Source organism: Taeniopygia guttata, chromosome 6 (assembly GCF_048771995.1).
Source record: "Taeniopygia guttata chromosome 6, bTaeGut7.mat, whole genome shotgun sequence".
In the NCBI taxonomy this organism is placed as follows: domain Eukaryota; kingdom Metazoa; phylum Chordata; class Aves; order Passeriformes; family Estrildidae; genus Taeniopygia; species Taeniopygia guttata.
The window spans coordinates 28,813,552-28,837,955 of record NC_133031.1 but is presented as its reverse complement, the minus strand read 5'-3'; the positions used below and the strand labels follow the sequence as shown (position 1 = coordinate 28,837,955).

Below are 24,404 nucleotides of genomic sequence, written 5' to 3'. Positions count from 1 at the left end.
ATCTTTACATGTTTCTTTCCTCTCTGGCAGTATATTCAGGTATTTTATGCTGATCTTTCTATATCTCATATATTGGAACTGGAAAAACAGTTCTGGAGTGGGGGAATATTGTTCACAGAAATTTTAACACAGGCTAGACCTCAAGCAAATAACACTAATGAACTATAAAGACATGAAAGAGCCTCTGGAGAAGTAACAAATACTGAAATGGTGGCTGGCCATGGTTAACCAGGAACATCCCTAATTCTAGAAAATAACTTGATGGAGCTATTTGGCAGAAGCAGCTGGGAGAACACTTTCACATGCACTGCTACAGCACTGTACAATTTACTGTATAAAGGGCAAGATTAGGCACTGGTGGAACACGGTATTTCCAATAAAATACTTCCATTAACTTTGGTTTACTCCAAGAGAGGATGTGGCCTGTCCAACCCGAGTTGCCTAATGCCAAATTACTTTTCTAATCTACCTTTCTCCTGACCCTGTAAACCTCCTCCTGAAGAGATGTCAGAGACCACCTGCATTCTTTAAAGAGAAAGGGACAGGATGTATCTTGGTTGGTTTTTGCTTTACAAGATCAAGTACAAACATGCAGATATACAAAAGAAATTTTTACAAAAAGGTCTTTATTGATGTCATGCTCAATACTTCCATAAATCATCATTTATTTAATTCAAACAACTATAAATTTGACTTATGAAAAAAATATATGTCTCACTATGTCACAGTATTTGTAAGAAAATAAACTTAACAATTTGGTAACTTGGCTTTCTTTTTCTCAGAAGATTGCAAGGAGTATAGAGTACATTAACTGGGAAAAGGGTGAACAACTAATTCTTTATCAGTTTAACCAAATCATTAAACTTACTTTTTTTACCTAGCTACCAACTAAAGTGAATATAAAAAGTAGAAATATAAAGATCAAGAACATAACTCTAAACCACAAAATCAAGACCGTACAGTAACTAAGAAGGCACTTCTGCTTTCTGATTCAAGTAAGCGTTTCCAGTTTTGGCAAAACTCCTCACAACTAGAAGTTAAATCTAAATGTGCATTTGTTGCTGGAACATATAATTCTACCTTTTCAACATTACATCTTAATGTTTTAAAGCCTTGTCATTATCTTTCTGATGGTTGAAAAGTTTTGAATCAACAAGCAGACATTTTTATTTCTGCAAGCAGAAGAACTGCAACACCACTGTTTCAGGTTGTTCTCTCAGTCAATTGTCATTTGCAAGGCAAAATATCTTTACAAAGGCACTTTAATACATTATCATCCAAGTTAAATTTGCCAGTCTTTTAAAAAGATTTTGATTGTTCTATTTCTTACATTTCTACACTGTTCATATAATAATATAAATAATCTAAAAACATTGATTTTTGTATACATTCATCTTATACTAGAATGATGACTAAATAAACTGACTTCCAGATTGAGCACAGAGCAACCATTGGCCTTCATGAATAATGTTCATTAAAAGGGAATTAATATATTAGACTAAGAAACACCCTTTTAAATAGCTACAAACTGTTTTACTACTGGACAAACCCATAATATGATGGTCTTTGGAAATTTCCAAGGAGGTTATGAGCTAGCAGTAAACGAGAAGGAGTCTCAAGATTTTTTTGTTTTTATTCTTAATTTACGATCTGCTTTCTGGGAAAAAGCTTTATGGGTCAGGTAGCTGACTCATAACATCTTCAGTAGGCATAAATCATGACAGCCACACTAAGGGAAACCAAGACACAATAATTAGTGACAGCTGTCAGGCTGGCCCACAGCTTCTTTAAAATATTGCATATTCTCCATCCATCAGTTCCCCCAGCTTATACAACATAAAAATCTAGTGTTAGCACATTTCTGTTATTAAAAATGTGTTACTCCTGTCCACAATCATATCTTCACCCAAAACCACAGCCTGACCTTCCCCCACGGGCTGCATTAAAATGCACTTTTAGAAGTAAAGTTCCTTTGTGAGCATGGAGACCACGCAGGGAATCTGCTTCTTCTCACTGAAGCGGGGATCGTCCGACTGCGACTCGAAATTCGTGGCCACCACGTAGTTGACCCGAGTGAGGATCTGCATGATCTCAAGCTGCTTTCCATGCTCATTTAGCACAGAGCACAAGGACTGCACAAACCAGGAGCCTCTTCCAGGATTTCTCCAGGAGTAATAACCTAACAGCAAAAGATGAGGAAGAAAATACAGGGAGTTATTTTTGATCTTTTGTGTGAAAAATTCTGGGCAAAGATTAACAATGCACACACAGAAAGCTGAGCTCTTAACTGTTGTGTCACATATCCTACTTCATTAAATCTGAGAATAATGTATATTAATTCTCCAAACCTCACACTGCTTAAGTACCATTCTACGTTCTGGCATTAGGGAATCTGCAAGAAGTAAACTTGCACAGGTTTCCTTTCTGAGAATAAGTATTGTACTGTAACTATTCCTCTTCTTTTCTGCCTTCATCGCACATTCAGCACAGCAGGACATGGAAGGGCAGGATTCCCGGGACACAGTACTGCCTTTGCCATCTGTAGTCTCCCTTTGCCTCTGCAGCCAGTGTAGAAGTGGGGGGCACCCAATGTACACCAGGCCTTTGTGTTTTGTCCATCAGTGCACAGTGTATCATCAGGGGCTCCATCTCCAATCCAGTCAGCATGGATGGTGAATTTTCAGGCTTCTACCCCCATCTTGACCCTCTTTTCCATACCTGGCACCGTGGAATAAGCAAACAGAAAATCTGCTTCTACTGGGATTTTGTATCTCGGGTTGGCATCTGTCTCCAGGGTGTCATTGGCAGGTCCAGAGTCAGTTTGTATACCTTCATCAAATTCAGAGCCTCTGCAGGCCTGAAAGCAGAACAGAATAGAGTGTTACCAGTAAGCAGAAACAAGGTGGTATAATAGTAAGTATTCATCAAAGTTTTTTGATGGATTTGATTCTAAGCAGTACTTTGAATGTATTAAAAGCAGAGATGCAATTCTGGGGGATATCTAATTGTTCAGTGATAAAGTTACTAGCTTACCCTTTGAAAAATATACATCCTGTAAGCAGAGGGGGGCAAAGCTGTTGAGGCTGTGCATCTCAGTTGTTTGTCAACAAGTGCCATGTCAGCATTGGTTTATTCTAACCATGATTAGTTTTACCAGTCTAGAGTCATTCTCAGCACCCAATTATTACATAATGCCATGTGCAATGTGACTTCTGGACAATTTCTTGACAATGGACTCCACAGGCGGGAACTCTACAGTGTGGGCAACTGGTTATAGTGTTTGACCACCTGTTACAAGTATATTGTGTTTTTAATACTTTTCCATTTATCTCTTTGATTCTTAATTTTCTCTTAACCATGAGTTTAGCTAAAGGGCACACTGGGACAATGTGTCCAGGTGGGTAATTTTCAGCTCTTGATCAGTAGCTTTGACTGACAGCTCTTGCAAAAGAACAAGTCTGACTGCCTTCATTAAGATAATTTTAAAGTGTATAAAGTAACCATTTCAAAAGTGTACTTAGAAGAAACATCACTTTAGTAGTATGAAGAGACTAAAACAGTTTTCACTTTGAGAATGAGGATTAATTGATAGAAAAGCCTAAGGAAAACCACATCTGCTAACTCTTCTATGTAAATAATACTATCTATAATGTAAATAAGAGAATTTGGACCCATGATATGTCAGTTAATGTTATTTGAAACAGTTGTCTTTAAAAGTTTAACTGATATACAATTAATTACATGCTAATTTAAAAATGCAATATAAATTTTTAAGCTACTGAGGAAAAGTGTTTCTTTAAGCAGTAATTTGTAAAGGCAGCCTTAATTGAAAGAGACCTGGACAGTATTATTCCTGTTGAAAATCATGTACTGTCCTTAGCTCTGTCTGCACAAAAGTGAGTTTATCTTTCTGCTTCGAAGTCCATATATTACTAAGAAAAAACATGTAGGAAATGACAACGATAATATTCTTTACACCTGGGAATCTCGTAAATAAATTATCTTTTAAAAACAAACAATAATTTTACCCACAGATACTTCTCTCAACACATTTTTTTCAAAAACTTCCAGCAACATTCAGTAAGGCAAGCCACAGGGTTTTTCTAGGACAGACAACCAAGAAAGCATGTTTTCCCTGCTGCAGCAGTAGGACACTGTATTTACCTCAGGGCTATTACCTGAATGAAAAACAGTTTGGGTTTGCCTATTAGGCTTTTACACTTGTCTCCTCTGAACAGTGCAGTCAGACTCTTGATAGCCATGGGTCCATCTGTGCCATAGATGAGCCCTTCTTCCCCATGGCTTAGGAGGATACAGGCAAAACAGGCAGCATCACTGTGGTTCTCCTCGGCAGCTACAAGGCAAGCACTTCTGAGTCAAAAGGAAGCCACATTTTAAATGGCAATTATGTTTAGCAAACACATTTTTCTGAGGCTAAATATACACTGGGCTCCTACTGTCAGGCATTTGAAGGAGTGGATCATTTTTTAAAATGTGGTGAGTACATGGATACATCCTTCACCTGAGTCTGAGTTTTGCCCACAGGAATCAACAGGCTGAACTCCTTATCTAGTATGACACAGCTCTCCACCCAATACACAGGACAAGTGTTTCACAAGAACACCGTGCATTTCTGAATTGATGCTGGGGGATGAGGTGGGGAATTAAGCCCAGTCCATTCAGAAAACAAATCCTTCGTACATAAAATTATATGTGTGTGGCCTAAGCAATCTGCTCTACTTTAACCTGCTGCGCGCAGGGAGCAGATTCAGTGACTTCCAAAGGTCTGTTCCCCTCTAAATTATTCTACGATTCTGAATTTTTACCTTTCTTTAGTAATTTTTCCATATCATCACGGCTTCGGTCATGGTGTATATCAACCTCAAACCCTAAGTTTTTAAAACTCTTGGCAAGGTCTCCAGCATCTTTGTCGGTGCCATTGCGTGTGCCCATTCCTGCCGGAAAACAAAGAACATGGTTGACTGCACGTTACACAACTCAAAATGATTCACGTGTTCCAAGGCAAATGTTTAAGTTTATCATTGATAAAATTAAACAGTGTCTCGGTGACATGTTTCTAAAACAATCCTCTGGCAGCACTGAGAACAAATAGTGAGATTTTAAAAATAAGGCAATGTTCAGTGCTAACACATATCTTATCCTGAAAAATGCTGGCGTGCCCCCAGCACCCTGCAACACAGGAGCTCTAAGGATGATCCATCTCCTTTTGGTTATGCAGTACAACACAAGCACAAAGCACCCCATGGAAAACTTGTTGAAAAGTGTCCCTATTATACCCAGTAAAAGGAACTGATACAGAATCTTTGGGGAAAAGAACTTACTGTGTTTGTCAAGTGTACAGGAAAAATCCTACAAACCTGATGATAACAGAAGTATTTGTCTACCTTGGAACCACATGTGGTCTGGAAAGTTAAATGCAAGAGTGTGAACAGAGCACACCTACAGCTATTAGCTTTTGTAGCTCATAGCTGTAGCTCAGGGACAGAGAATTTATAACATGGGTTGCAGATGCCAAAGTTCAAGTTTTAACAACACAGTTTTAAACTCTGGAATAAAGGTTTAGTTTGAAAATGGTACAGCAAGGAGACATGGTCTTTGAGACATACACTGAAAAGATGTTGAAAAGAGCCACTGTAGTGTAAGTGTTAGAGAACGGGAAAAGTTTTAGGAACAACTATTTATCGAAAAAGATAAAAACATTCATTAAAATTCCGTATGCTAAAAACAGAATACTTATTAATTAAAGAAAGTATTAAAATTCTATGGTCTGTAATAAGTATCATTAAAGAAAGAACATTACCTGTTTTGTCTTCAAAATTTTTGTTGTTTATAATAATGCATTTGCCAACTTTCTTGTAATCCATATTATACTGGAATGTGGGTGTAACAATTCGGTATTGATTACTGAGAGAGGGCTTTGGCTGCTCTTCTTCTCCATTCTTCTTTTTTCTAGGTGAACCAAATGAAATTATTGTTAGTGACCAGTCACATGCATGGCCTATTTACCGTAACTCAAACCACTCGTGCAGCCCTGCCCGATGTTTTTCCTTCCCTAATATTTGTTTTCTTCATTTACATTTGGATCAAGGCACAAAGATCTTGTGATTTCCATGAAGTGATTACTGTGTGCGGATGGAGTCTGATGAGGTGAAATACCTCTGGAGTGAACTGCAGCCAACAACAGGACACAGATCCTGACCCAGAGATAAAACAAATGGCCTACATGAAGTGAGGTTGGCAGTGACCTTTTGCAAACTCTTTCTGGACATATTTTACTTTTACTGTAAGTAATTAATGCAAGAACAGACAGATTTCCCATAGTAGCTCTTCCAGGAACATGAAGATATGCAGTTTACCCAACTGTGAGATTTGTTTACTAAATCCCCACCATCCCTAAATTTTGTGCAGATTAAGACTAAGAAATAGGTAGCTTCTACTGATACAGGTTACAGATCTGAACAAGCCACATGTCAATTTGGTCTGCCAAGCAGCAGTCAGAACCTATGCAAAAACCCAAGCACATTTCAATGTAATCACTGATACCTGAACTTCATGTCAAATAAAACCTGAGAAAAAAACAAGTCAAACTATTACAATAATTATGTTAATGGGTTATATTAATAAATCTTCTCTGGGTATATGACTGTCTACTGATCTTTTCGCTGTGTACTGGAGTCTTACACTGGATTAGAAAGAGATGCCAAGGGATAGCACAGATATTACTCACAGATTTAATCTAATTAAAGTATTAATACCAAATAAATTACAGCTAGCATGCACACCTGATGTACAAGCATGAGGAACTCAGCAGTACTTGTTGAGTACAGGTGGACTTTTTGGTCCAAGAAGGTGGCTTCAGGTGTGGTTAAGACTTTCTCAAGCAAAATTGAAGCCAGTAGGAGCCTATAAGGCGTCTGATTCAATCCCAGAATTATCAGCAAGCTTTGGAGCCGGCCCACTTAAAAACAATGCTCAGGAAAGGGCAGAAGAAGCTATTGGCACCTCTCTTATTTGTTCCAGCATCCAGCTTCCAATTGTATTTATTGCTGATGTCTGAGAAGAAAACATAACCTACTTTCACAGCACAAAGAACTGTATAATACAGTTTGGTTATAACAACATCAAATTTTTCCTATAACCTCAATTAATTTAAGTACTTTCACTATTCTCATCCTGACATCTTCCTAAAGAATTATTATTTTATTTGCTCCAATAATAACCTTCAGATATGAGATTGCTGTGAATTGATTAAATGTTGTTTAGGTAATCTATTTTCTTACCTGCCTGATTTAACAATGGCTGTCTTTTAGCTTTAAGTGTCCTCTTTTTTATTACTAAAGGACAAGATCAATTGGAGCCTATAATAAACCTTCTTTAAATGATTCATCATGTATAAATGCTACTGCAATTCAATTTCAAAACAGCTTCTTATCTTTGAGTACCGTCACATTCTATTATAAAGGGCCAAATTAAAGAGCTGCACCTGGCAGACTTCCATTATACTCTTTTAACACGTGACCATCTCAATATCATGTCCTCTTTTAGACTTCCCTTAGGGACTAAAAACAAGGTACTGAATTGTATCTACTTGAGGATTATGTCTGGAAATACAGGTTTTTTTCTGACAAATTGCAAGTATGGTTATTCTCCTTGCATATGCTTCTTGAGGGCTCTGAAAGCAATAATTAAATATGCTTTACCTCAAGAAAAATCTTAACCAATTCTTAACTAATTCTTTTAAAGAATCAGTCAGAGCTGTATGATGCTGGTACTATATTTGACTTTCAAAGAGATTTTGGATTCTTATTTTAACCTAAAATTCCCCCTCATCCTCCATGACCAGCCAGTTCTTTGCCAAAGAGAGAAAAAGACATTTCAGAACAACAAATAACCATTCAGGTCCATGAAGAGGCATTTCCTCAGCCCACAGGTTCCAGTTTCTACAGATTTATCTGGCTCCAGTGATTTCCTGAAAAAGTAGTTCAAGCAGTGGCTGCTAGAGACAACAGGCTATTTTCAAGGGGATTGTGCACACATTTCTGTTTATGTCCAACCCATGAACAGCTGTCAACACTCAAGGACGGACCCATTTGAGCAGTATCATGTTTGCACTGTCTGCTATTCTAAAGTGCTGGAAGTGACCTAACTCCAGCCCAGAAATCTGGAGTGGCAGCCACGTTACCCCACAAAAAGCCCCACTGAAAATAGCAGCAAGAGTTAAGTGGCACAGCAATGCAGCCACGAAGCTTCTCTGAAACCACTTCACTCCCAAGTTCAATAGTTTGCACTCATTCATGCAGAAATACTCGTGAGTTTAAGGGATGTAATTCCTGCTGCTGGAATTCTCAAGAGCAGCCAGAAGCTCTGTGCCAGTCAACGGCAAACACCACAGACAAGCTTTGGCAGCACATTTCCCCATTCCTTTACACAGTACACTGTGGTTTTATTCCAATGATTCCTCCCAAGCTAAACAGGTTAATGGGATACTAAAAAAACCACAGAGTGGTTACACCTATCACTTCCTTACTGGCAGACAATAAGAAGTTCCAGAAATCTTCTGGCATCAGTCCAGACTGAATAAGGGAGCAAAAGCTGTGGATTCTACTTAGCCTGGACCTGCAACCCAGATACATTATTTTTTGAATATTCTGGTTCCTGTGCCAACATAGCACAATGTAGGAACTGCCTGACTGGACTACATTGACAGTATAATATCCAACATTTCAGATTCCATAAGCTAAATCAGACCTTGTAAAGATAACTAATAAAGTTATAAGTAAGTAATAATCAGGCCTTAAGAGAAATCTCCTCTCACTGACAGGCAGGCTTATGATTGAAAGCCTAAATCTTTATTTCTGAACTTTCAACTGGACACCAGCTAATATCAATGTTTACTGCTGTTCTTACTAAGCTTTCTAATTATTGTATTTTCCAAACGGGTTTCAACAGATTAGTTATATGCTGTTAGAAAATGTTTTAAACTATGAGCCCTCTGCTTGATTTCTTTCTGCTTCTCTGACATATAGTGTCTTTAATTTCCCTCTTTTGAGATTCAAACTTGCCTGGACTAAACAGAAAGTTGAATTTCATGAGTATTTGCGCCTTCTTCAGGTCTTAATTACAGCTGTGCCATTATTCCTCACTCCATTAGTGGTCACTGATCTTTCCCTTACACAGAAATATTCTCTCCATTATTGCCATTATATTTCACGCACATCTATGTCATGTTCTCTTCCTTTGGTCAAAAGTTCAGAAAAACTGAAACTCCACTCTGGCACTCTCATATAGCTTGCACATTTTCACCCTCACCATGTCTCTAAATCCAGGCCTCAGTCTTGCCAACTGCGTATTTGGGAATGTGATTTCATCAAGTCTAGACTCAGTCAGTATCAACCCTGAGAAAATCATTATTATCAACTTCTCACTTTTCAAATATAAAACCAAAGTTATCTATTCTGGCTATCATTTTGTTACTGAACTTTTAGACAGTAGTAAAGTGTTTTATTATCATGAGTGGCTAAAATTCTGCCAAAGTCAATGGAGATCCCTCACTTGCACAAGTGGACTTGATCATCTGAAGGACTACTACCTATCGCAACAAACCCTCTTTTCTCTTATACTTAGAATAAATTGCTGTTTCAATATGGTTCAAGATTTAAGGATAAAAATATCACTGACAGCATTTAACTATACCTAAAGATTATTTAGAAAAAATAATGCAGTGTCTCTTAGCAGCCGTGATTTTCTCTCCTTTGACTTCCTTCCTACTTGCACCTTCCTCCATTCCTGCTGCTACCAGATATTAGTGTGACATACCAACATACTAAGAATCCATGCACAGACCAAGGCTTCCTTGAGTATTGTCTTTATTCATCTAGTATTCATCTACTCCTCTGCCTGGCTAGTTAAGTGACTGTTCTTCTCCAGGGAGAGTTGTTCAAAATAAACTCTAAAAATGGTGTTACAGAGGGATATCTAGGTTTTAAAGAAAGCTATAGTTCCCTTCTCTCCCAGGAAAATTAGGGCCTTTTATTGGTCTATTGAAATATGTAAGCAGATTAAAAAAAAAATCCACAATTGTATACTATTTAATTTAAGGGAGGTGACATTCAGAGTTGGGTGTAAAAGGCCACACTGATTTCATTCATTTCTATTTGAAGTAAACCCACAAAAGGAGAGAACTCTGGCTTACTCTGGTCTATGCAGTTCAGCAAACTTCACCTTTCCTTGATAAGGAATATCTCAAAACACTGACAGCTTTACTCTGGATTCCTTCTTTTATGCAATGTGCAATCTAATTTTTGAATAACTGTTAACATGTTTTGGATAAAAGGAAAATATGCCCTTGAAAACATGGTGTCTTTGCAAGACACATCACTTCAGGATTCCTTCTGGAGCCCAAATGTTTTTTTAACATTGGTGAATAGTTTTATTCTAATTTCTGTCACATTCTCAGCCTTTCTGTTGAGTTTGGGCAAGATTAGAACAGTGGACAGTACAAACATTCTCAGGTAATCGATTGACACCCACCAGAACTCTCATACATTTGAATAAGTTTCCCATTAAGTTACAGTATTGTGGGGTGCACAGGACAATGCTTTAGTTCTAAGGCCTCCTAAGAAACTTACAGAGCCTATATTGCTGATTTATTTTTATGCAGTTTGTGTGGCTCTGTGTTGCACTTTTTGCCTAAAACCCCTCACTTTCCTTCCATTGTTGTGTGCACAGTATAAACTATGTTTGTGACTACTGCTCATCACAAATGCTGTTTGTTCTCCTGGGGAAAAATCCTGGACTGGACTTAGTTATATTAAAAAACAGTGAAAGGACAGACAAGAAACAATGCAAATGCAAATAAGATTGTGTTTGAATTCATAGGGCATCCCCAAGCTATGTGCAGTAAATCTGAGTGTGCTGAAGATTAATTTAGATTTATTAATTAAAAAAAAAAAAAAAGAACAGGAAACAGAATTTATAAATTAGCTAAAACAAGGTTCAATATTTTGTTCTATGTTTCTACCTTAGCCTCAATAATTAGTGTCCTGATGTGGGCTCCATAATTCATACTTCTGAAGGTTTCTGATAACCATGCATTAGAATCTCTTACTTCTACATAAACTTCTCATCAAGCTACCAGCTTTAATACTTTTATTCAGCTTTAATGCCTTTATTCCCTCTATTTTCACTGTATTTAATACACCTCTAATTACTGTACACTCTCCCCACTTTGAATTTTTTTTATCTTGAACCCTGTGGGCAATATCAAGAGAAAGACACTTGTTAAACCTGACTAGAGCTTTTTAGATCTTGAGTTCTCTAAGCCACACTCTGTTCTTTGTCAGATCTGTTTTGGTAGTGTCACACAGATTTAGAACTGCATGAAAATAACAGATTATCCTGTTGCCTTTTTTCATTAATATTGCATCAGGCTGGCAGAACAGCAACATTTCTGGACAAGCAGAATGTGTCACTACTTGAATTGTCTTTCATAAAAATGAATATTCCTTTACTGTTAAAAATCAGAAAGCATAAATCACATGGGCTAAAGACTAAACCACAAGGACTAGACCAAATACTAAAACTGCATTACAGTGCACTTGAAAGTGCATACTCAGGCTTGCAATTATGTGCCTTGAGAGGAACGGAAAGAAAAAGCTTAATATCTGAAACAGAAGTCCCCTGAGGAAAAAGGGGCAATACAAACTGTATAAGAGGAAGTTCAAGTAAGCATTGCATACTTTCATTTTGCCTATTAGCAAACATTAGCAATGGACTGCTGGCTTTGATAGATAAGCACCAACAAAATCACCAGTCTTTAGAAGGTTATTTTAAAATATATTCCAGATAGATGTCAAAAGAAAACTGAAAAAAAAATTCTCGTATTAAAGTCAGGATATTTTCCACACAATAGAAAAGTCTTCATTTAGCAGAGAGAAGAAAAGTGATCATACAAAAATGAACACACAGAAGTTCCCAAAAAGGCATTTAAACATTATTTCACCTACACTGCTTACCAGGGCACCCAGATGTCTCACACGAAAGGCATGAAAAGTGACAGCTGCAATTGAGAATAGCAAACATAAACACCGCAGTACCACACACACATACACCCACAAAAAAACGCATTCCTAGATTTCTGTTCCCTGTCATGATCTTGTTTCATCTGTTAAAGAAATTCAGAATTTCAGTAGAAATTCATATTTATTGATGATATATGAAGTCTGTGCTGCCTTTGCCTATTTATATATTGCTTTGCTGAAATGTCTAAACTTTTTGGGAAAAATTTTTTGGGAATGGGTGGAATAAAGGGAAGTGGCCATTGTGCCTCCTGGAACACCACAGCCCCCAAAAAACACACTCCACGTCCTCCTGGGAGCAGCACAACTGCCCAGGCAATAAAATAATGACTGTAAATGTTCTTAAGAGCGGGGCCATAGCAATTAATTAGCCTTCATCTTCTTTTTGAACTGCCCATTAGCTCATAACTTCTTAAGGGCATCTTTGGAATCAGCTGACCAAATAAAGCCAGTTTGAAAGCCAACAGAGGCAAAGCCTTTTCTTTGAATGAACCCGAAGTGAGGAACCTACTAGGACAGTACCTCTTGTTCATCTGGAAACTCATGTCACAGGCCCTTCAAATAATTGTAAACACAGTAATTTTGCAAAGAAAATATTGCTGTAACAGTATCAAAAGAAAGGGGTTAGGCAAACAATGTGATTACTTACTTGAACTTATCAAGATAATACTACAGCTGGGAAGGACCTAAGTTATCATTAAAAAATTCTTTCCAAGACTGGACTGAGTTCATTGATCCAAAAAACCCAATGTCATACTAAAAATGTACTTTTGTTCTTGATATGACATATGAAACAGTACTGTAACAGATTTCACAGAAAATTTGCAGAGTAAACTGCTTCAATTTATTTAAAGAAACCCTGGCATTTCCCTGAATTTCTTAATATCACATCTGAGAGTACAACACAGAAAAAAATATATTTATTAAGACCATCTGCTGGCTATGCTTTGCTCAATTAACTTGATGAAAGGTATTAAACAAACCAAAATGAGTTGTGCTTCTGCTGTGGAATAACTTTGGGAAAGTAACTCTGTATTTCTTGATCTCAGTTCTTGCATCACGAAATGAAATCTAAACAAATGTATTTCATAAAGCAATTGCAGATCGTGTGGCTTCTTTCCAGGGGGAGGGCAGTACAAAAACTGATGCCCCATGTTCCAGCCAGCTGAGCCAATCTCAGGGGCAATCCTGCGTCCTGTGCTGTGTGCTCTGGGCTGATCCTGCTCCAGCAGGGAGCCTGGACCAGGTGACCCACTGTGGTCCCTTGCAACCTGACCCACTCTGGGATTCTGCCCAGTAAAGTGGAGAATAATTTTAAAATTCATGTTTTGTCCCTCTGTGCAATGTATATGTCTAGAGTGTGTGGGTTAGCTTACTGATAGGTGCCTCCTGGAAAGAAAATGCATGAAACAAATCATCCTTACTGCAAAGTTATTATTTACATTCTTACTGTAAACTTCTACTATGGAGGTTTACAGTGGATCTCAGTCCAGAAACAAACTCCTTACTTTGATTACTTCACATTAGCTTCTCTGAAGAGAGAACAATGCTAGTGCCTGTATGACTATTTAACATCATTTGAAACACTGAATACATTTTCAATACCTCATTATAAGATATTTTTCAGACCCTAAGCTACTCTTGTAGTTTTTTTGTTCCATTTTAGCTTCAGATCTATCTCCAATTAGGAGAGAGAATCTTCTCTAAAAACCTGGAAAACTGAGAAACTCAGTCCAAGATAACTCAAGAGTATAATGAAAGAGTTGCCTTGTTTGAAAGAACAAGCCTCAGACTACAACTTCTGGCATCCTTTGTGAATGTAATTTGAATTCTGATAGTAATCTAAATATGCCTTCCTGTCTTTTTAAGTATGTGTTAGTGATGGCCTTAACTAATGCAAATCAAAACCACAACTGCAATTTATATACAAATGAAGCAGAACAAGTGCATTGGGACTAAGCCAGCTGCACTTTGGACAAGAAGTTTCAACAGACAAATATCTAATATTGTCCACATTTCACAACAATTAAAAAAAAGACAAAAGTAAAAAGAAAAGAAACAGGTAGCAGTGCCCTAGTTTTGCACACTTAATATTTTAGGGATCACTTACAACCCACATGACAATTTTGTGGTGTGATGCCTGCAAAATACTGTTCTAAACTCTCAATCATCACTTTGTAATTGAGATTCAGCTTCCCAATCAGCTGCATTTTATCTGCCACACAGGCCTCACAATATTGTATGCAACATAATAGCCAAAAACATTCAAAAGGTAATTTTTTACAAATAAAGAATTTTGCTTGCTGAAAGGCTTTCTGCTCATTTCTAGAAAACCTGCACATCCATACTTTCCATGGCTGTTCTGGAAACTGCTATCTTGCATGATCATGCACTAGGCAGCATAATGTACACAGGCAACTGACAATTATATGCAAAAAAAGATGAAGGTTCTTTTACCTTTCATAGGTACTAAGAGAAATTAACAGGTACATATGCATTGCTTGGAAAAGGACTCAAAACAAAGCAAGCCTTCCAAACACTAATGCTCAGAGAACACTCTGGCAAGGATTAGCAATTGCAAAATGCCAGTGGAGCTGGGATTAGCTAAACTAAACTCATGATTTTCCCAAACAGGTGGCAGAGAAGGAAGGAGGTGAATAACATTCTACAGTACCTTGGCTCATCATCAAATGGTACTCCACACTGCATCTGAAAACAGCTTCAGCTTGTCCTCAGGGGCACTCTGGTGTTGTCTGGCAATGCTGGGAGCCCACCATGCTCGGGGTTACATTGCAGAGAGAGCAGGATGCTCTGTGTGCTCAGGCCCCAGCATTCGCCTGTGTCAGCATGGCTCACGCTGGACTCTTCTGTCCTGTGGGGCCATTCAAACCCCCCGAGCCATCACCCTGCCAGCTGAGGTCATGCAGCCCGAGCTACCTTTGCTGACAAGCAGAAAACACACTCCCATCACTCATTCCATCTCTGTTCCCGTGTAAGAGTACAGGAAAATAGCTTTTGAGATGGAGGTGGGACAGCAGGCTTCACCTCTGCCTTCTGTCGAAACCTGACCCACCATTGCTACAATATTTACACAATGAATGTTTCTAGCAAAATAATGCAAATTAACATAAATAGTTTACAAAGACTCTCTATACTTCAACTAATACAACCCTGTCGGAACTCAAAATGTCCCTCAGACATTTTTGGATGTTCCGGGCCCAGGTCAGAAGCATTTGAGACCCTGGCAGGCAGCTCGAAACAGCTGTGATTTTGGGTTTGAGCCATGGAATGATTTACCAGCCTTGCAGGAAGAACAAGAGGTCACAAAAGTTTAGATACTATAGTAGAAGGAGTCACAAAGTAAAGGGAAGAATTTTTGAGTGCTGTACAGGGGGGTTTCTGTTTTGTACATGGGGGTCAGAAGTTTAAGATGGAGGGATTTGGGCCTGCCCTGTCCTCCCTCTTTCTTCTTCCTTACCTCCATGTTCTTGGTGATGTTGGCACTCACAGATTGGTTTAGAGTAGAAGGGCACCATTTAATATAGGTAATGGGCATTGGGGAAGAACTATAAACATTTAACACCGAATGTACCATATAAAAGACAGCAGCAGCCCTGGGCTGGGGGAGAGAAGAAGCAGTCGGGAGTCAGAGAGGGTGTCAGGGTGTGTGTGTGCCTCTGCCTGAGCAGACCTCAACAGCTCAAGAAGAAAATCTTTTAGATAACTTGCAATAAACTACCTTGAGACCGGACAACAGAAGACTACTGAGTGTTTCTGTGGAAGCTCGGGTTGGAGGAGAGACTTTTCCACCACACGGAGCCACCCCCGACCTAGAGGTGAGCTCCGGCACAACTACTTCCTACATATTTACCCTCAGCAGTTTTTGTTTATTATAAATTTGGCTTAAATTTGTTTGGATTGCTCTGAAAGCTTAAACATCACACCACAAAATAACTGTCCTCCAAATTCTGTATGACACAGCCCAGAGTTTGTTGTAATGAAGGAAAGAAATTACTACACTAAGAAGCAATTAGGATACTTGACTGTGATTACTTCAGATACAGTTCCTGGACAACCCAGTGTTTGCTGTACTTCACATTAAAAAGGCTCTAAGGTGACTGGAAGCAAATATTGACTGTGAATCAATGAGTTCTCGTAAAATAGACTAAACACTATTTCAAGATGCTTGGGTTTTTCCCATGAAGTACATGCAGTAGGTATCCAAGGGAAAGTACAAGCACTGGCCACTGAAATCAATGAGTTTCCACTCATTGTTAAATACTCCTGCTGTGTTCTCCAGAAGCTGAGTTTCAGATCTAATAAAAATTGCTTTAACAAAACAACAACAACAAAAAAAAACCAAAACAGACACACACACATACACATATACACAAAAACTCCCAACCAAACCTCCCAAACAAACAAAATAACACAAAACAACAAAACCAAAACAAACCAAAACAACCTCTGACTTCAAAAAAGAGCAATAAAAATGAAATATCCCTGTTGTTCTTTGCTACAATATCTTAATTGTCTTTGTAGGAACTTTTCCAGACTATAAACTACTTCTGAAATTTTATGTTTAATGCTTTCAGGTGAACATAAAGAATTTATATTGTTTACCTTGTGCTAAGCAGAACAAGTAAACTCCAAACAAAATTAAAATTGTATTGTGATAGACTTTGGATCTGTGATAGTAAAAGGAAAGCTCATCACCCATTTACAGGACAAACTAAGGCAAGCAGTGACTTCCTTAGAGATATTAAGAAAACATGAGGCTGAAACAGGAGGTCAGCTCAGACATCTGAGTTGAAGCCCAGAACATAATATCAGAGAATGATTCATCAGCTGTTCTTTGCTTTAAAGTAGCTTGCTATTTTTAGTCTATCTAAGAATAAAAAAGGTACTTTTCTTAGCACTATTTATTTTGAAAAGTCTACAATATTCTGACACTGAAAAACATGTAACAGAATGGACAACTCTGGAAAACATATGTATATATATCTGCATCAGTGTGAAGCTATTCTTCATAAAATTTCTACCTGAAAAGCAGCTTTTTTTACAAATCAATATAAAAACAAGCTGTTGGCAATCCCCATACAGGCGTTTATGGGCTGGACTTGATGATCCTTGTGGGTCCCTTCTAATTCAGAATGAATGTGATACTGTGAAAAGTGGATGGAAAATAGATCCCCAAAAGACAAAGGAATAACAGAAAAGCTTAACTGAAAGAAAGACAACTTTCTACACCCATTACAACTCCAGACTTGAGGTTCAGCTGAGGATGAATCTCAAAAATTAATATTTATTCTTTGAAGGACAAGGTTATTTATGTTGAGAAATATGGCTGTACTGACACAAGGGTCATGAAGTTAAACAGACAGCCTTTGGTAACATCTTCTCTTCCTCACCTTGATGATCTGCAACTCAAATAAACACTGTACACATGAAATGAAAAGATATATATCCCTGAATCTTTTAAATCTAAATACTCATTTACAAACCTGGTAGATATCTTAACCATGGGACTACAGAAGGTGAGAGGCACACTGGCATTTCCAGGAAACTTTACAAATTACTCTAAAGTCTCAAACTTTAAAGTGCTGTGACTTGACAGAAATAAATACCTTACAGATATTTTGGATTTGCAGTGTTAAATAGCTAAAATATTCTTGGTGACTATGTGCCCCACAAAACCTCTGAAATTTCTTAGTGGGGTTTACTTGCAATCCATTTATTGTGTCTGCATTGAGGACACTATAGACTCACACACTTCCATTTGTAACTAAGTATTTGTAAAGATTTTTGAATATATATTTAAATTGTGTTTTCTGTTTCCAGATGAGAAGGAGTATACTGACTATAAAACAAGACAGCAGGGCTGGAGCAGATAAAAGCAACCAGATGATAAATGGTTCTATACAATTAAATTAGGATAAAACTGGTGCCTAGATACTACTAATAACAAAACTCTTCTGCACTGTTTCTTCACTGAAGCCCACAAGCAGTCAGGATTTTTGACAGTGCAAATACAAGTCTACCAAGCCTTGGGAACTTCTGGATGCAGCTTTTCAAAAAAGTCCAACTTTAATGAGGATTAAGAGAAATCTTAGCTCTACTTAGCACAGTGCAATTTTATTCAATTTCATGTTACATTAGCTTTCTGGATGCTAAAATGCATTTGCTGCTATCAATCTCCCTAATGGAGGTCCCTAATAAAACACAAAAGATACCAAATGAAGATAATAAATCATCCTGTGGAGAATCAAGACTATATTTAAAGCCTTGAAAGTGTAAAAGGAGCATAGATACTATAGTAAGAAACCCAAAACTCATATGGGAAAAATTATTTTAGTTAGCTAAAAAAAATAAATAAAATGCACATTTGAAATCCTTAGCTGAATATTTCTTTACACAGGGTTTTAAATTTTTTTGGTTTGCAACCTTGTCTGAATGGTCTTGCTATGTTTGCTTTCTGGAACATAACTTTTTGCTCAACTGCAGCACAGCTAATTTTTTTTTTTTTTTTTTTTTTGTTCTTTTTTTGCAGTACACAAAATTAATCCCCTCATGCCATCTAGTGGCTAAATAAAAACCCGGAGCCAAACACGACTGGCAGATTCAATCCAAAATTTCTTCCAACTCTTTTCCCCACCAGACAGTTTTTCTCAGCAACATTAGCTAAGTATTAGCACCTTTCCAAAGAGAAGGAAATATGTAGAAGATGATTCCCTTAAATCGTTGAGAAGAATCTGCCCATCCTGGCTCGTTCTGAGCCTCGTGGCCTCTTTGGTACAGCAGCCTCACAGACTTCTCAGAGAGAAATATGCTATAGTGAGTAAGATTATAATTTACTTCTAGTTACTGCTGTGACAAGGCAGATCTCCAGTCACAGCCAGAGAGTGGCAAATTGAAGCTGTGAGGCTCCTGGAAACACCTGGTCTTTCTGCACAGCTCTGAATTGGCTTCTCACCACTCTGTTCTCTCCAATTAAAATTAATGTGCTTATGTAACATCACAAGTTACTTGTTTTCCTATTGAATTTACTTCGGTTAAGCAATAGTACATGAAATGCTGTGAAGAATTTAATTGATAGTACTGCACAACTGGTAAAGACTGGGTTGATAGAATAAACCAAAAAAAGAGAGAATAAACTCCTAGTCACTCCAAAGTTTTCTAGGCACCTTATTTAAGATGCATTACTTCATGTTGTCAAAATAAGACAGAGAGCCACACTGGTTCAAGTTCAAATACATCTAGCCTGGTATCTGGTACTGACTAGGACCGAGTCTGAAGAAAGCAAACAAAAGAAACTGGATACAGAATATATTCTCACAGAGACGTGACTTAGGAACATCTCCACCAAAGATGTTAACATCTGGAATTTTCTTCCACATATACATCTAACCTCTTCTGAATTTACCTAAAATCTTGACATCTGCATATCCCCTGGCTGCAGTGACATTCTGCACTATGTTAAAATTGCATCTTAACACTAGATTTAAACCTACTGCACAAACTTTTCATTGGATGGCCCCTAGATTCCCTGCCAGGAACAAAGAATGATCATTCTCTCTTCACTTTCTCCTTTATTACAATCATAGTTTAGATCAGATTCCATTTTCCTTTATCCTCTACCATTCCTCCCATATCTTCCTTCAGACCAAAGACTTTTAGTTTCTGTAAGACAAAGATAAATACCTTAATTGTCAAGCACCTCATTCCTCTTTAAAAAATCACTACCTTCGTCAAGAAACTCTGTTAGGTTTCTCAAAAGTATTTTTTTCTTCAAAATCTAAGTTGAATTCTCTCAATTACCTCATATTTAATCTGAGCAATTTTTTTACTTCTAAAGAAAAATGTTGTAAATTGCATCTTCAAGGAGTTCCCAAAAGATGAATGCCTCAAACTGATGAATAGCCAAATTATTTGAAATATTTCTTATAGGAAAAGTCATAGAAATGCTGATTATTGCCTTTTCTTTGGAAATTATTAACTTTGAGTGGCATAATTTAATAATAGTATTAGCATATCACCTCTTATAAAGAAGACCAAATCAAATATCAAAACACACAATTTAAGAAGTTGAAAAGAAACCTTTGAAAAAATATTTGACAAGATTTAGAAACAAATGTTACATTTGTCTATTTGTTAAAATTAATACTACACATACATATCATGAAACATATTTGAGGAATGATAAAATGAGACAAAGTACAGTGATTTGCTTAACAGCACATCAAAAGTCTTCTAGGAGTAGAGCATTTTCACTTCTCTCACGAATTACCCCTATTAAACTCATAGAATAAACAGCAAAAATAAAAGTACATTAGCCATGTACTCTCTGAATTATAATGCTCACTTTAATGTAAACTTCCAATAGTAAAAAATCAAAACCTCTCTGTAAATGCATTAGACTTTGCATCAAATCTCTTCTGCAAAATCTCACTAAATCCAATGTGAAGTAGCCATTTGCTGATATTCAACAGCATTTATAAACTTTGCATGTTCATTTTTCATCTTTTGCATTTCTAATCACATTTTTCCAGTGTTTTCAGGAGTACAGACGAGCAGTAAATAGTTCTTGCTTCCCACTGGTTTAATGAAAGTAAGCTTATGCTTCAGTGAGACTACAATGCTTTAAAATTAAAGGCTTTTAATGTGTTCTGTAAGGGGTTATATCTCTAGACTTGGGGAGGCTTCTTTGTGCTACAACCTAGATGGCACATCCAGGCTTTAAAGTAACTTAGACAGTCAGCAGGGGATTCCAGTGATGCTGGAGATTAGCTGAGCTGAGTGCAGTAAAATAGATAATTAATGGCATATTCAATTCCCAGCTCCATCAAAGGTCAATGTTTAAGATGTGGGACTGTAATTGATGCTAAATGAACTTGGTGGTCTCTTAGCTGCCAAATAAAACTTATGGGAGACATTATAGGTTTCCCTTTAGGGGATATTACAAAGAAATGCTTTAAGGTACAGACAAGATACATTAAATTCATACAACATAAACCACCTTTCTATCCAGACCATCAATAACATTGTGGACATGGCAAACTGAACACCAAATCAAGACTTTTTGTGTTTCTTTGATTAAAAGGGTACCATGGCAGCTGATACAACAACAAAAACAGGAGTACAAGTAGGAACTTACGTTCTAAAAAGTGAGAACCTGCTGCTTCTGTCTGGCCTTGCATCAACTACATCACAACCATCTTCATCACCTCCCTCTCCAGCAGAGAGAGCACCATGCTGATCCTCTGACATCTACAAACGAAAGTGCAAGAACGTAAGTGTCCCTCAGTGAGCACTGACATTTTCGAGATATTTCTATGAAGCAGATTATTTATGGCCTGGTTTATAGAAGATACATGTGAGGGTTTTAGGCAGTTTTATTGTATAATGCTTTCTCAAGAAAGAGTGGCTATGGATTTCTGGTCCTGAATTTCTGTGGCATTGCACATGTTCAGCCATCTCTGTTTTCTTGTGCCAGTTACCAAAAGGAACTTGTCTAACATCACTCTCAAAAATGCAGATTAAAGCAAAATCAAAAATAATTCTATGGTGAAAGATCACAGAATCATAGAATACAATCATAAAATAGAATCAGAATATTCTGAGTTTTAAGGGCCCTCTGGGGTCATCAAAGTCCAACACCTGGCCTGCACAGGGTAGTACCAAGTACCCTGCCATGTGCCCAAGTGAGCTGTCCTCATCACAGAAGTAATTCCCAGATAGTTTTCTATGGTCTGGAAAGAAGCATGTTGGGATGAAAGCAAGGGCCCCTGTGTTTTCATTTGCATATACACAGTCACATGCGTGCAAGTGAAAGAATCCTGCGTATTTCCTATGGTGGCTTTAATTCAATCACTGAGCAGAACGATCTGCGCCAGCTCGGATGGATGCAGGACCTTCACTGGGGGTGGGATGCACAGAAACATCTGGTCTCTGCTTCCGGACTTTCATCAGGGAATTAGCAGCGATTCCTGCCCCTTTCCCATAGTTAGGCGGATTAAATTTGCTTTTATCACCCCTTTACTGAGAAGAGCACACGTTTCATCGACAACCACCCCGGACACAGGGCTGCAGCACCCGGCCGGGGAGCGGGGCGCTGCCAGGGCTTGGGGAGCTCCCCGGGTGTAAGAGCAGCTCCCAAAGCCGGGCCCAGCCTCGGCTCTGGCGAACACACAGACACACAGACACACAGACACACAGACACACACAAGAGAACCTCGAACACACACACACAAAGAGAACCGAGCGCGCAGGCCGCGGGCGGAGGGGCCGAGGAGCAGCGGGGGCGGCCAGGGCAGGGAACGCAGCACGGGATGCGCAGCCCAGGGGGGAAAGCCGGGCAGGGGCCGGGCAGGGGCCGGGCAGGGGCAGAGGAAAGGCTGGGAAAGGCTCGGGGCTTGCCTTGGTGCTGGGTCCGGCCGCTCGGGAACGAAAGCGAAACTTAAAGGAAAACTTAACGAGAAAGAGGCAGGGCGGCGCCGGGGCGGGGCAAGCTCCCCTGGCGTGTCCCCGTCCCCGTCCCTGACCCTTGTCCCCATCCCCGTCGCTGACCCTTGTCCCCATCCCCGTCGCTGACCCTTGTCCCCATCCCCGTCGCTGACCCTTGTCCTCGTCCCCATTCCTGACCCTTGTCCCCGTCTCCATTCCTGACCCTTGTGCCCGTCCCCATCTCTGCCCCTTGTCCCCATCCCCATCCTTAACCCTTGTCCCCGTCCTCATCCCTAACCCTTGTCCCCGTCCCCATCCCTGTCCCCATCCCCATCCCTAACTCTTCTCCCCGTCCCCATCGCTGACCCTTGTCCTCGTCCCCATCCCTAACTCTTGTCCCCATCCCCATCCTTAACCCTTGTCCCTGTCCCCATCCCTGTCCCCATCCCCATCCCTAACTCTTGTCCCCATCCTCATCCCTAACCCTTGTCCCCGTCCCCGTCCCTGATCCCATCCCATCCATCCCCCCGGCAGAGGGTCTCGGGCCCTCCTCGCCCCCCGGTAATGAGGGCCACATCACAGCGAAACCGAAATTAACCACTTTTTAATAGCTGTGCTCCGGCACACCCCGCCAAAGGAGAGTGGAAAGTTTCGTGGTGACACGGGGTTGTCTAGATCTAAGGAAATTTTCCCCCTTATATAAACTTCAGTGGCATTTCCTTATCCTCCCAATTATTTTGCGTGTTGCATCTCTGCTAATTACGGTATCCCACTGTGCAGCCGTGGCAGTCCAGTACATTGGACTGAAGATTGGCGCAGTCCTGCTAATTACTCCTGGATGCAGGCTCCAATCCTGCAAAATCATACACCTACCCAGCGGTGCATGGTGTTTAACATTCACTACCTGAAGAGATTTACATCAAAGAGACATTTTTCAGTGTAACTGCCTCCTAATTGGCACAAAACACAGGCATGGTAACAAACAGGCTTTTGCTCCCCGGCAGGTCAGTGCCTCCGTGTGATGGAGGAGCTCTTGCCGTGTGTCTGCGCGCTGCTGCTGGGACTGCTCCCTCCTTCCTGGGATTGTGCCTGTGGCTCCTGGCTGCATGTGTAGCCAAAGTTTTCTCCTGAAAATCAAACTAGCAGAATCCCATGCTTTCTCTCATGCCATCTGTTAGCTGCTGCTTTTCAAGAAAACAGCATCACTTCCAAATCCATAATGGATCACCATGGACAGCGGGAGAGGAGGGGAGAGGAGAGGAGAGGAATGGAATTATAGAATTCTGTAGAATAATGCACCTCAGTCAGCTTGATGGATGTGTTTTGTCTCTGTAATCAGGCAGAGATGAGAATAATGCACATGCCATATTTTGTGAGTTTTAAACTTGAGGCTTATTTGTGTTAAGATACACAACAAATGGACATATTTGGACACTGGTGGTTATGTGGGCTATACTCTATGTGCTTTTCACACTTTTCTTCAAGCTTTTAGCTTAGATTGTAGCACATCCTAACCCATTCCTTTTCTGCTGTGTAACAGTGATATCTTCTTAGCCCCTTGGTTCTTTTTTTGATTTCTCTCTTACTTTATCTCACTCTGTTAGAACCATTTGCACAATCCCTACACTCTCAGTTTTTCCTGACACTGGCAACAAGGGGAAAGTGCAAGCACAGACTCTTTAATCATGAAATATAAACAGTTGTTGGTTGGTTTCCAAAACAGCAAAAATGGAAAAGCAACTGTATAAGTTTGGAAAGTTCCCTAGAAGTTTTTATTCAAGTCTTGGGAGATTTTGGTGTTGATAAAGCTTTTCCAGTTTTCTTTCAATATTTTTCCAAGCTTGATTTGCTACCATGCTAGCA

The 24,404-nt window shown here is 39.1% G+C and overlaps 1 protein-coding gene across 1 annotated transcript; it reads right to left on the bottom strand.

Moving 5' to 3' along the window:
* Positions 1-609: 609 nt before the first annotated feature.
* CASP7 (caspase 7) lies at positions 610-22,601 on the bottom strand. Its single transcript, XM_030276443.4, has 7 exons — positions 22,515-22,601; positions 21,253-21,365; positions 5,822-5,970; positions 4,827-4,955; positions 4,179-4,354; positions 2,719-2,857; positions 610-2,179 (listed from the first exon to the last, which is right to left on the bottom strand). The coding sequence occupies exons 2-7, from the start codon at positions 21,363-21,365 to the stop codon at positions 1,956-1,958; spliced, it is 930 nt and encodes a 309-aa protein (XP_030132303.3). The 5' UTR covers positions 22,515-22,601; the 3' UTR covers positions 610-1,955.
* Positions 22,602-24,404: the final 1,803 nt, after the last annotated feature.

Excerpts from the sequence above, each read along its gene's own strand:
- CASP7 (XM_030276443.4), bottom strand. The coding sequence starts at position 21,365 with ATGTCAGAGGATCAGCATGGTGCTCTCTCTGCTGGAGAGGGAGGTGAT. Across the intron at positions 4,355-4,826 it reads GGAAAAATTACTAAAGAAAG|CTGCCGAGGAGAACCACAGT; the intron begins GTAAAAATTCAG and ends CTTGCCTTGTAG. Across the intron at positions 2,180-2,718 it reads TGCTTATTCCACGGTGCCAG|GTTATTACTCCTGGAGAAAT; the intron begins GTATGGAAAAGA and ends TTTTGCTGTTAG.